Source organism: Choristoneura fumiferana, chromosome 26 (genome assembly GCF_025370935.1).
Source record: "Choristoneura fumiferana chromosome 26, NRCan_CFum_1, whole genome shotgun sequence".
Taxonomy (NCBI): domain Eukaryota; kingdom Metazoa; phylum Arthropoda; class Insecta; order Lepidoptera; family Tortricidae; genus Choristoneura; species Choristoneura fumiferana.
This window is the reverse complement of record NC_133497.1, coordinates 10,361,292-10,374,360: the sequence shown is the minus strand read 5'-3', so window position 1 is coordinate 10,374,360 and position 13,069 is coordinate 10,361,292. Positions and strand designations below refer to the sequence as shown.

Below are 13,069 nucleotides of genomic sequence, written 5' to 3'. Positions count from 1 at the left end.
GCATCAGTAAACTTCAGTAAGCTAGTTGAGACACCAACAGGAATACGGACTTTTCCGACAAAATACATCATCATCATCATCATCATCATCCCCGCCTATATACGTCCCACTGCAGGGCACAGGCCTCCCCTCAGAATGAAAATACAATGGAAATTTATTCAATGTACGTTTACTCACAAACCATGTTCTTACATAGATCGCGCAGTGAGCCGCGCCTACTTTGAGTCAAAAGAGAAAGAGAGAGAGAGAGAGAGGGACAAAACTAAATCAACCTGTTCGCCATTCATATAAATTTAAGTAAAGGACTAAAAACAAAAAAGGAATACTAATTCTATTATGGCCAGTACAAACGGACTGCATTCCAACTGCAACGTAACCGCAACTGCAGACTGCCCATACATTTTTCGTTGCAGTTCAATTGCAGTCGGTACAACTGCACTCTTGACTGCAATTAGAAAGAAGAAAGAAGAAGAAAGAAAGAAAATACATTTATTCGGAACAGTGACAGAATAGTTACATAAAAGAAGAGAAAAAAAAAAAAAAAAAAAAAAAAAAACGTTACTGTTCACGAAACGGACCCACCTCAGCATAATGCCGGCTCAAGAGCTGGCGCTGGTCTTCCGGTGGGACCGTGAGGCCGTCATTACACGCTGCACGTGCGACCGGACCGTGCCTAATTGTGAACGCGACTGTCTATGGTCAGCGCTACCAACCAGGGCTTGTTAACGTTACCAAATTCACACTATAAGTAACGTTAAATAACGGTAAAAATCATAAAAATACCTAAAGTACAATTCAATAGAATCTGTCAATTTTCTACATATTTAAGACACCCTATCGTGGGCACACTTGATTATATATGTCCTGTTGTTGCAATTATCATCTAAAAGGAATCAAAAAAGAATAATAGTCACATCACAAAGCCTTAGGCAGCCCGGTGTTTATATTAGTAGGCTGGAAGTGTCTACAGGATTGTCAGATTCTATTGAATTGGAGTTTAGTACCGGTATTAAAATTTAACGTTAATTGATAACTTAACATTATTTAACGTTACCCAATTACCGTTATTTTTACGGTAAATTTACTTTACATTGTAGGGCTTGTTAACGTTACCCAATTCACATTATTATAACGATACCGAAGTAACACTATCGGTAATTTTTGCTATGCTACGGTGTTGCCAATTTAGCGCGTGCATACTCGCTCGATAAATGAGGATAATCTAAAATTTAACGTTACCCAAGCTTACCGGTAAATAGTATATAAATACCGTTAAAATGATTTAACGATACTTTTGAATTAACGTTAAGTTAATGAATAGCTGATAACGTTACCATTTTTTTACCGGTAAAAAGTTGTATAAGTAACGGTAAATCGTTTAACGTTAATTATCATTTAACGTTAAATCGGTTTGACAATTGGTAACGTTACCACTTTTTAACGGTATTTAAAGCCCTGCTACCAACACAAGCCAAGCATGACATTGACATTGACAACTCTGGCACGGTCAACCACACGTGCAGCAAGCAAGACGAGAACAAAACATAATATTCAATTATAATAAATTAACATGTAGATGTTAATCTAATAAATAGTGAACAAATGGCAAAGTGAAATAAACAGACAAACACAGTTGTTTCGTTAATCAAGACATACACAAGATCTATGACATTCTGAGTACCTACTCAAGATAATAAGACAAGATGATAAAAAAAACAAATCAAAGAAAGATATAGAAACAACAAAGTGAATCAATTAAAAATGTATGGGCAGTCGGCAGTTGGCAGTTACGTTGCAGTTGGAATGCAGTCTATCTGTACTGGCCCTTGGGCTTATGCTTAGGCTAAAGCAGAATGTATTGGACATAAAAAAAAAATTACCACCTTTCATTGTAAAATACTACATTCTGGTAAACAAACAAATAAATGAAAAATGAATGAATATGTAATGAATGTGACCCGCCCCCACACGTTTTATAGACATTTTATCTCGCTTTGTTTCATCTATTTACACGAAGGTCTGAGGAGCGGCGCTCGGAGGCTTATCTTCAGACACGTTCGTCATATGTACCTGTAATTAGTAAAATAAGTCTTTCCTAAAATATATATTTTTCACTTTTCATGCTCGTAAAGTTCGTGTTTATGCTGTATCTAGATGACATAAAATGACTTTTTACGCTCTAGGGCATAAAATAAGATCTTCGTCCAAGACCAAGGTAATCAGGTGTCAACAGCCACGAACAAAAGTGTCAACATATTTTTTTAATAATTTTAAATTTTTATAAACTAAAATCAATTAAAAAAATAGAGATATAACAATGCATAAAAAATAAAGGTACATAGAAAGTGAATTTGTCCCTTAAGCAGTGTAAAACTCAACCCACTTTTCCCTCGACGTGTCTATCCACCCTCACCGTAACGGCTCTGGTGGCTATATGAACGGCTCGGGTAAAATGGCTCATTTTATGCTCTTGTTGCCCAATCTACTATTAATACAAGCATTTTTAAGGGTTCCGTAGTCCTTTTGCTACAACAACAACGCATTTGATACAACTGTAACATTTCCCTGGTATACTGGCGCCGCCCCGACCTGGTACACTGTGCACTGACCTGGTACCGGGCGATGGCGGGCTGGGCGGGTCGCGACTGCACCGCCTCGACCTGGTACACTGCACTGACCTGGTACCGGCGATAGTGGGCTGGGCGGGTCGCGGCTGCACCGCCCCGACCTGGTACACTGTGCACTGACCTGGTACCGGGCGATGGCGGGCTGGGAGGGTCGCGGCTGCACCGCCCCGACCTGGTACACTGTGCACTGACCTGGTACCGGGCGATGGCGGGCTGGGCGGGTCGCGACTGCACCGCCTCGACCTGGTACACTGCACTGACCTGGTACCGGGCGATGGCGGGCTGGGCGGTCGCGGCTGCACCGCCCCGACCTGTTACACTGTGCACTGACCTGGTACCGGGCGATGGCGGGCTGGGCGGGCCGCGGCTGCACCGCCCCGACCTGGTACACTGTGCACTGACCTGGTACCCAGGCGATGGTGGGCTGGGCGGGTCGCGGCTGCACCGCCCCGACCTAGTACACTGTGCACTGACCTGGTACCGGGCGATGGCGGGCTGGGCGGGTCGCGGCTTCACCGCCCCGACCTGGTACACTGCACTGACCTGGTACCGGGCGATGGCGGGCTGGGCGGGTCGCGGCTGCACCGCCCCGACCTGTTACACTGTGCACTGACCTGGTACCGGGCGATGGCGGGCTGGGCGGGTCGCGACTGCACCGCCCGACCTGGTACACTGTGCACTGACCTGGTACCGGGCGATGGTGGGCTGGGCGGGTCGCGGCTGCACCGCCCCGACCTGGTACACTGTGCACTGACCTGGTACCGGGCGATGGCGGGCTGGGCGGGACGCGACTGCACCGCCTCGACCTGGTACACTGCACTGACCTGGTACCAGGCGATGGTGGGCTGGGCGGGTCGCGGCTGCACCGCCCCGACCTAGTACACTGTGCACTGACCTGGTACCGGGCGATGGCGGGCTGGGCGGGTCGCGGCTGCACCGCCCCGACCTGGTACACTGTGCACTGACCTGGTACCAGGCGATGGTGGGCTGGGCGGTTCGCGGCTGCACCGCCCCGACCTGTTACACTGTGCACTGACCTGGTACCGGGCGATGGCGGGCTGGGAGGGTCGCGGCACGCCGTGGCTGCGCGCGAGGTGCTGCCGCACGTTGCCGGGCCGCGTGAACGTGTCGCAACACACCGGGCAGATGTACCTGCCGGAGCCGGACCACACACATCACGTCTGTCCTCAGCCGCTGGCCGACCTAACGGGTGATTCGGGAGCCGCGAGCAGGACCAACCGTACAATAAGTACACTCAACCATATTTAAGTAAAACCCTCACACTTTTAATCAGGGTTTATTCAGAGGTGAAATATCGCTAGATGGCGTTAGTGTCGTGAGGTCCGTTTGACGTTTGCTCGTGATTGGTTAAATAACTAAATGAGCCAATCGCGAGTAAACGTCAAACGAATCTCACTAACGCCATCTAGTGATATTTCGCCTCTGTGAAAACCCTCATTGCAGTGACCAAGCCCTTTAGTAAATAATTTAATATCATATTAAATGATATTGTAACGGATAACTCACGTCTTAAACCGAGTTTAGCTCGACATGTTTCAGGCTATTTCGTAGCCCTTCCTCTCAGGAAACACTACATTAGACATTGATAATAAAAATGGCGATAAAAATGCGGGTAGTTGTGCGCCGGTGTTAGTTTCGTCGGACAGTCGCGCGTTCGCGTGCTCGTGAGAAGAAGGGCTACGAAATAGCCCGAAACATGTCGAGCTAAACTCGGTTTAAGACGTGAGTTATCCGTTACAATATCATTTAATATGAGCGAGTCTCACGTAGTTCATGTTCAAAATAATTTAATATCTTTTGTTTTCAAAATAAATAAATAAATGTGAATCTCACTAATACTGCAGCTGGTACGATATAGTAGCGTTAACTAATTGAATTCGCTAGGGTTGGTCCTGCTCACTTCTCCCGAATCAATATTAGGTTAGGTTGAATGGTAAAGACCCTTTAAAAAGATAAGTTCGCCTGTATATAAAAAAAAATATACAAATATTATGGGACACTTGACACCAATTGACCTAGTCCCAAACTAAGCAAAGCTTGTACTATGGATACTAGGCAACGGATAAACATACTTATATAGATAAATACATACTTAAATACATATTAAACATCCAAGACCCCAGAACAAACATTCGTATTATTCATACAAATATCTGCCCCGGCCGGGCGAACCCGGGACCTTAAGCTTCGTAGTCAGGTTCTCTAACCACTCGGCCATCCGGTCGTATAAAAGTATGTCAATGATTGTCTTTTGTTTTTCCTTTATTCTTGTACAGTGTAGTACATTGTGTCTTCAGGGCGGTAAATAAGGAATTACGAACGAGAGTCTATTAGAAGCCCGAAGTCGAGGGCTTTAATGAATCGATGTTCGTAATTCTAGTACCGCCCGTGCGACATACAATGTTTTTCATCACATTTGCGAGTAAAATTGTATATTTGTAAAAGAAAAACTAATATTTTTTTCAAAAATTGCGGATACCGCTGACTGCGCTCTTGGTAGCGCCAGCCTCCGCGCACATTAAGAAGACAAGCACATTAAGGTCGAGGGTTTTATTTGGGGGGTTGCAACCAAGGTAGCCTGCATGTTACGACACTGTTTACGAGCAAGTGTGATGAAAAAGAGTTTACATACATACAGTGCCCTTAGTGTAAGTTTTCGGTTTCAAAATACGTCTCGATCGCGTTCACGTTAAAATCTCAGTTTGTATGCAAACACGAACAGCGCCTCTAGCGGAACGTTTGCGATGTTCGTGTTTCCATACGAATTGAGATTTTAACGCGAACGCGATCGAGACGTATTTTGTAACCGAAAACTTACACTAAGGGCACTGATCAAATGAATAATATTTCTTCATCGTATTTTTTTTGGTACAGTAAGCTAGTTGAGAAATACGTAGTTTTCCCACAAATTGCGATGGCAAAACATAATTCGCTACTACATACATTATGCAAACTTTTTAGCAACTTCTAAACGAACGAGGTATCAAGACAGTTTACCTGTAGCGCTTCTCGCGATGTGCCTTGAACACGTGCACTTGCAGCAGCTTCTTGGACTTCTCCCGCTTCAGGCACAGAGTGCACTGCAGGACAAACAACAACGTGTACACGGAGGGACTTACCAAGCTTACACTGTAATAGTTATTTATGTGGCTGGTGCATAATGAGAGGCATTAAAGTACGAGTGTGGTTTTATGAAACGAGCCGAGTGTTTTAATGCCTAATTATGTATAGCCGCATACATAACTTTATCTACATGCATATCATCATAAGTTTTCTATAATATGTTCAGATATGGCCTGTATTTTTAAGTTAGTGTTACTGATAACTAGTTTGAAGTACCTACCAAAGCTTAAATAAAACAGATAATAAAAAACTAAAGTTTTATTTATAATAATTATTATTATCTACATGCATGTCATAAGTTTTCTACAATATGTACAGATATGCATTGTTAAAAAAAGTATTACCGATACTTTAATGTAAACATTAAGATGCGCTGTACTTTAATGTGAACATTAAGATGCACCCGCAGATACCAGGTTTCTTAATAAAGGCCATTTGATAGTCGTTTCTGAACATATAATAGGGAAGTTATGATATGCATGTAGATAAAACACTTTTATATATATTGAGTTTCAGTTCTAAGTATGGGGAACCCTTAAAATGTATAGTTTTTTTTTCTATTTTTGTGTGAAAATCTTAATGCGGTTCACAGAATAAATCTACTTACCAAGTTTCAATAGTTCTTATAGTTTCGGAAAAAAGTGGCTGTGACATGCGGACGGACAGACAGACAGATATGACGAATCCATAAGTTCCGTTTTTTGCCATTCGGCTACGGAACCCTAAAAGTTGCCCACGTAAATCAAATAAAATAAACACTGGAATATGGAATAACGACCCAAATCTATACAAGGTGACTCGTCTAACGCAGCATTTCTAGGCGAATTCAGTGCATTAGCTCTTAAAACAAACAATTAAATTTTAATTCATGTTAGTTAATTTAAATCAATGAAAATTACCAATCGTATGGTCGGTCACCCTCTACAAGACAAGTTCGCTAGATTAGAGTACTCAAAATTTGTCACTGTCAATTGAATATTTTACAAATTCATATAAACACGATTTTTAATTTTAATAAGGTAAAGGCACTAGTGTTCGGCATAGGACCAGTAGTTGACAAAAAAATACTTGTACTGAATCGAAAGTCAACTTTTAACATTTAATTCAATCAGTAACAACTTACAACAAAACGACACAATTATTAAGGAAAGTTCCAGTTTTCTAGTTATAAAGAAAGTTTTAATTACTTTACCGAGTCCTTTATGTCAACCACTAGTGCACTATACTGGGGATATATTGGAAAAGGTATTATAAAAATAATCAGCAATATTTCAGTGCATTGTTGGCCAAGAAAGACTTGATGTAAGACTGTTCTTAAATTTTATTTGTAATTATATATTTTGTTTTGTATGTATGTATGTAAACTCATTGTACAAAGGAAAAGAAACAAAGCACAATTGATTGTTTTTTTTTTTATGCTTCTTGCGGCGCATTCTTCTTGCCAATGATGGTCTTTCCAAAAGCGCTGGTAGTTAAAAAAAAGTTACATGCAAAAAGAGCCTTTTTCGGGCTAGACGCAGAATTAACTTTTTGATTTTGATTTTCGAATGGATTGTCAGAAATCGATCGAATTTCAACCACACCAATCGATGGAGGACAGATATACGAACACGGGCTGACATGCGCATTTATACACATTTTTTAAAAACTTCGCGATTATTGGTCGTATTCTATTCTAAAAAAAAAACAGAGACGAATTGAGAACCTCCTCCTTCTTTGAAGTCGGTTGAAAAAGGAATAACTTCTAAAACAATACCATTAATAATAACATTTAAAAGGATGTATCATGCCAAACTATTAGCTGAAATATTTCAAATTATTTTTATAACATTATTTAATTAATTAAACATAAGATACTAGTGCCTCCACCTTACCTCGTAAGTTAATCCTCGCGGAGCACGCACCCATCTTGCTCATCCTGCTGTCTCAAGTCAGTCCGTCTCAGTCACAAAACTACTTGAGAGTCAGAATAGTAATATTTTGTTTAAATATTGTAATATTATACAATTGTAAAAAAAACTAGATGTAGGTATACGAGTATATTAAACATGATTTTATTTTAGGATGTAATAAAAAAAATAAAGAACGATAACATGTAAATAATACGTAGTCAATAAATAAATTAAAAAACAGTTCATCTATAGATACAAACATTAGCGGAGGTCGACTAAAACTTATATCTAAATATCATTATTTATAACAATATTATGGCATATATTAAATACTTCAGTATTTCAGTCAAATATTAAGCCTTATATCCTTAGCCTTGTTCTTAGCCTTTCGACTATAGAACTAAAAGCGCGCAGTAGCTGGAATATATTTTTATATCATGTGCAAGTCCAAACTCCCATAATAAACTCCAAACTTCCACATTTAAGCCTCAAAAGTCGCAGTCAAGTCTAAAGTTCCACCATGTTAGGTCTCAAAATTAATTCAGAGTCACAATTATATTTCAAGTATCATAATCAACTCATAATTTATAAAAATCTCACTGTCAAATCAAAAGTCCAGCAGTCAAACTTAAAATTCCACAGTCAAATCTAAAATCCCACAGTCAAATCTAAAATCCCACAGTCAAATCTAAAATCCCACAGTCAAATCTAAATTCCACAGTCAAATCTAAAATCCCAGTCCCTTAGCCTTAGTCTCGTCTCGTCCCGCCCCCCGTCCCCCCCCTAGAGCTGCACGCGCACGATGGGCGGGTGGTGCGCGTCGGGCAGGCCGAGGCCGTGGACCCTCCGCGCATGCGCGCGCACCTTGTTGGGCTTCTCGAAGCGGTGCGCGCACACGGGGCACAGGTACCCGTAGCGGCGGCCCGTGTGCGCGTTGTGTTTGTGTATCTGCAGGAACTTGCGCGACTTGAGCCGCTTCGGGCACATGTCGCACTGCGCACACCACCCCACCACCACCCCACCATTTAAACTCTCTCAATTACGACTCTGCCACAAACTCCCACGGTCTACTCCAAACTCCCAGTCTACTCCATACTCCCAGTCTACTATAAACTCCCAGTCTACCATCAATTCCCAGTCTACTGTAAGTAAACTCCCAGTCTACTATAAACCCCAAGTCTACTAAAAACTCCCACAGTCTACTCCAAACTCCCAATCTGCTCCGAACTCCCAGTATGCTCCAACTCCCAGTCTACTATAAACTCCCAGTCTACTATAAACTCCAAGTCTACTACAAACTCCCACAGTCTACTCCAAACTCCCAGTTTACTATAAACACCCAGTCTACTCTATGGGAGTCTACTCAAAATTTCCTCAGTCTACTGACTCCCACAGTTTACTCAAAATTCCCACATAACTCGGAAAGCCTCATGACTCAAGATGATCTCAAATTGAGAAATCCCACACATATTTATTAATAACTATTATTGAAAAGTGGATGTGAGTATTACCAGAAAGATTTTCTTAAAGAGATCTATAAGAGAGTTTATAGAAGAGGTCTTGTCGCTATCGTTACTTATGAGTATGAGTATGGGTATGACCTGGAAGTTTTTCTCAGGCAGGTGGATGATCTTATCGCTACTTATGAGTATGAGTATGGGCATGACCTGGAAGTTTTTCGCTGGCAGGTGGATGGTCTTATCACTACTTATAAGTATATGAGCACGGATATGACCTGAAAGTTTTTCTCAGGCAGGGGGATGATCTTATCAGTACTTGAGTGTGGGTATGGGCAAGACCTGGAAGTTTTTTTCGAGCATGTGGAAAGTCTTATCACTACCTATGAGTATGGTTGTAAGTATGAGTATGGGCAAGACCTGGAAGTTTTTTTCGGGCATGTGGACAGTCTTATCACTTCCTATAAGTATGGTTGTAAGTATGAGTATGGGCAAGACCTGGAAGTTTTTTTCGGGCATGTGGACAGTCTTATCACTTCCTATAAGTATGGTTGTAAGTATGAGTATGGGCAAGACCTGGAAGTTTTTTTCGGGCATGTGGATAGTCTTATCGCCTATGAGTATGGTTGTAATTATGAGTATGGGCAAGACCTGGAAGTTTTTTTCGAGCATGTGGATAGTCTTATCGCCTATGAGTATGGTTGTAAGTATGAGTATGGGCAAGATCTGGAAGTTTTTTTCGAGCATGTGGATAGTCTTATCGCCTATGAGTATGGTTGTAATTATGAGTATGGGCAAGACCTGGAAGTTCTTCTCTGGCAGGTGGATGGCGATGTGCTGCACGAGGTTGCTGCGGCGGTGGAAGGTGGCCCCGCAATGGTCGCAGATGTACGGCCGCTCGCCAGTGTGCCGCCGCTCGTGGATCTAACACAAAACAACACTTGAAACTCATCACCGACAATTTTAGACCTGGGCCCAATAGGATAACAAAGTAAAAGCTAATAGTTTTTAGTGAATTTCAATACCTACAATATCGCTTATACTCGTACTATTTATTTACTTGTTCTTTTGTTACGCAATGAGGGCTATCGTTTTTTGTCTCACTAGATGGCGCACTGTTGCGTGAGGTTTTTAAGTATGGCTTTCAAAGTTATTACGGGCGTGAAAACAAAGTTTAGATTAAAATCATATTTAATACAACTTAAAACCGTACCATAAAAATATCGAGCATGCCACAGTGTTGCATAGTCCCCGTTTTGTTCGGAAAAAAGGGAGGACAAAGGTTTCCGAAAGACAAAACTGTCTCAAAACACAGACGTTCATTGCCCCGGAACGCATATTTGCCATAATTAATTTCAGATATTGCAAAATATTCACAAAATTATTCTAATTATAAATAAACCCGCGTAGCTCACCCAAAAACTATGAGATTTGACATTTCGGAGACCTCACGCTACACTAGCGCCTCTAGTGGCGAATTCATACGCGATAGCCCCTATTGGGCTCTGGTCGGATTTTCTTTTGAATTTTTTTTCTTCCAAAATTGGGACTGTTGAACATTAAAGTTACTGAACGATCGATTGTAGACCACTAGCACAAAACACAGATAAATCTCCTGTATGTACTCCACTTTTCATACCTACGCTCGGCGGTCGCTCTAAGGTTGTCAACTATGGCTTATGCACCAAAAACTATCGTGGTAGTGGCACTCGTGTCTAGTTGTTTGATTTATTGTTGAGAATGAAACGGGAAGAATGGAAACATTATAAACGAGCAAGTGGGTCTCCTGATGGTAAGAGATCACCACCGCCCATAGACACCTGCAACACCAGGGGGATTGCAAATGCGTTGCCAACCTAGACGCCTAGGATGGGATACCTCAAGTGCCAGTTTCACCGGCTGTCTTACTCTCCACGCCGTAACACAACAGTGCAAGCACTGCTGCTTCACGGCAGGATTAGCGAGCAAGATGGTGGCAGCAATCCGGGCGGACCTTGCACAAAGTCCTACCACCTGCAACCCTACTCGGTGATTTCGATTTTACCTTCTATTTTATTTAATTTTTTACATGAGAGGGAGGACCAACGAGCACGCGGGTCACCTGATGGGAAGCCCCCCCCCCTTAGCAACCTCACGGTGAGCGCCTCCTTGGTGGCCGAGCTGTACTCGCAGTAGGCGCACTTGTGTATGCGGCCGAGGCCGTGGCGCGCGCGCTTGTGCTCTTGCAGCTGGTTGTTGTTGCGGCACCGCTTGCCGCACGCCTGCGCACAAACACTAGACTGTTGCACCAACCAGAATAGTTATTTATCTACATGCATATCATAACTTCCCTATTATATGTTCAGAAACGACTATCAAATGACCTTTATTAAGAAACCTGGTATCTGCGGGTGCATCTTAATGTTCACATTAAAGTACAGTGCATCTTAATGTTTACATTAAAGTATCGGTAATACTTTTTTTAACAATGCATATCTGTACATATTATAGAAAACTTATGACATGCATGTAGATAATAATTATTATTCAGTCAAAATCAAAGTCAAGTCAAAGTCAAAGTCAAAATACAGGCCATATTGCCATTATGTTCAGACATATTATAGAAAACTTATGATATGCATGTAGATGTGCCTTCTGAAGGCGAGTTTCATAATAAGATCACACGAGTGTTTTAATGCCTAATTATGTATAGCCGCATACATAACTTTATCTACATGCATATCATAAGTTTTCTATAATATGTTCAGATGTGGCCTGTATTTTGACTTTGACTTGACTTGACTTTGACTTTGACTGACTTTGACAGAATAATTATTATTATCTACATGCATGTCATAAGTTTTCTACAATACGTACAGATATGCATTGTAAAAAAAGTATTACCGATACTTTAATGTAAACATTAAGATGCACTGTACTTTAATGTGAACATTAAGATGCACCCGCAGATACCAGGTTTCTTAATAAAGGTCATTTGATAGTCGTTTCTGAACATATAATAGGGAAGTTATGATATGCATGTAGATAAACATATTTACAGCACCGAGTGCCGATTTGGAGCCCGAGCGTCAGCGAGGGCTTTAAAAAGCACGAGGGCAATATAAATTAAGTAGCAAAGCAGAAATAAGCAACCTGAGATATGTATGCATAGGAAAAATTCGTGTCTAGATTCCTGTCCAGCACGGATTGCTGAGGTCCTGGGTTCGATTCCCAGTGCCGGTCTCTTTTTCTGGTTTTTCTGTGCATCCATGTCTCAGTTTGTATTTTCGATATGGTTTCACGGGATACCCGTAAAAGTAACAAATTTGGTGTTGAAATAAAAAATATCATTAAGCATCATCATCATTATCTGGACGCAATATAAATCCCCCCCCCATGAGTTACCTCGCACACGCAGTAGTTGGTGTGGAACCGCAGGTGCGCCTTGTATGTGGCCTTCATGCGGAACTCCTTGGAGCACGTGGCGCACGTGTAGGACGCCGCGTTCGGGATCGCGCAGCGCGCGCGACGCCCCGCCGCCGCCGGCTTCTTCAGCTGGACCGACAACACATTGTGGCTCAAGGGCGGCAAATAAGGAATTACCAACGAGCGCCTCATGACTAGAGACCGGATTATATGCAATTGCATATTTTACCTAAAATCTTGTGATGTTACACATTGTACAGTCTCACCACTGTACATTTTTATGTTGACGCTGCGACCTTAGCAATAACCTTTTATAAATACTTGTTTTTATTATAATAATTAGAGCGCTTAACATAGTCATACGATAAACATCGAAAGGAGAACTAACCAACTTACTGTATATCTTAAACGTGAATAAAGCAACATTAAAACATCGTTCTTTCTCTGCACTCCATCAACTAACTACTACAACTACGGTACAAGTGTACAAATCTAACTGGATTGTACACATATTTTGACTATATTTACAATATTTTCTGGGTAG

General features: G+C 41.8%; 2 protein-coding genes across 4 annotated transcripts in view; both read right to left on the bottom strand.

Annotated features, from left to right (window-relative positions):
- Positions 1–184, bottom strand: part of LOC141443148 (uncharacterized) — a 9,191-nt gene extending 9,007 nt beyond the window's left edge. The window contains exon 1 of the mRNA XM_074108358.1: positions 178–184. Within this exon, the coding sequence (XP_073964459.1) occupies positions 178–184 (7 nt within the window). The remainder of the gene's footprint in view (positions 1–177) is intronic.
- A 1,580-nt stretch (positions 185–1,764) lies between these two features.
- The window catches only part of LOC141442766 (uncharacterized), a 36,217-nt gene continuing 24,912 nt past the window's right edge, over positions 1,765–13,069 (bottom strand). For 2 of the 3 annotated variants that reach the window (XM_074107868.1, XM_074107867.1), the window contains exons 5-10: positions 12,505–12,654; positions 11,256–11,381; positions 9,922–10,044; positions 5,646–5,728; positions 3,665–3,779; positions 1,765–2,070 (exon numbers count right to left, since the gene is read on the bottom strand). In XM_074107868.1, coding sequence (XP_073963969.1) covers positions 2,008–2,070; positions 3,665–3,779; positions 5,646–5,728; positions 9,922–10,044; positions 11,256–11,381; positions 12,505–12,654 — 660 coding nt within the window. In that variant the 3' untranslated portion in view covers positions 1,765–2,007. Of the gene's footprint in view, positions 2,071–3,664; positions 3,780–5,645; positions 5,729–8,088; positions 8,657–9,921; positions 10,045–11,255; positions 11,382–12,504; positions 12,655–13,069 lie in introns of those variants that run through there. The other variant, XM_074107869.1, reaches the window with a different exon arrangement.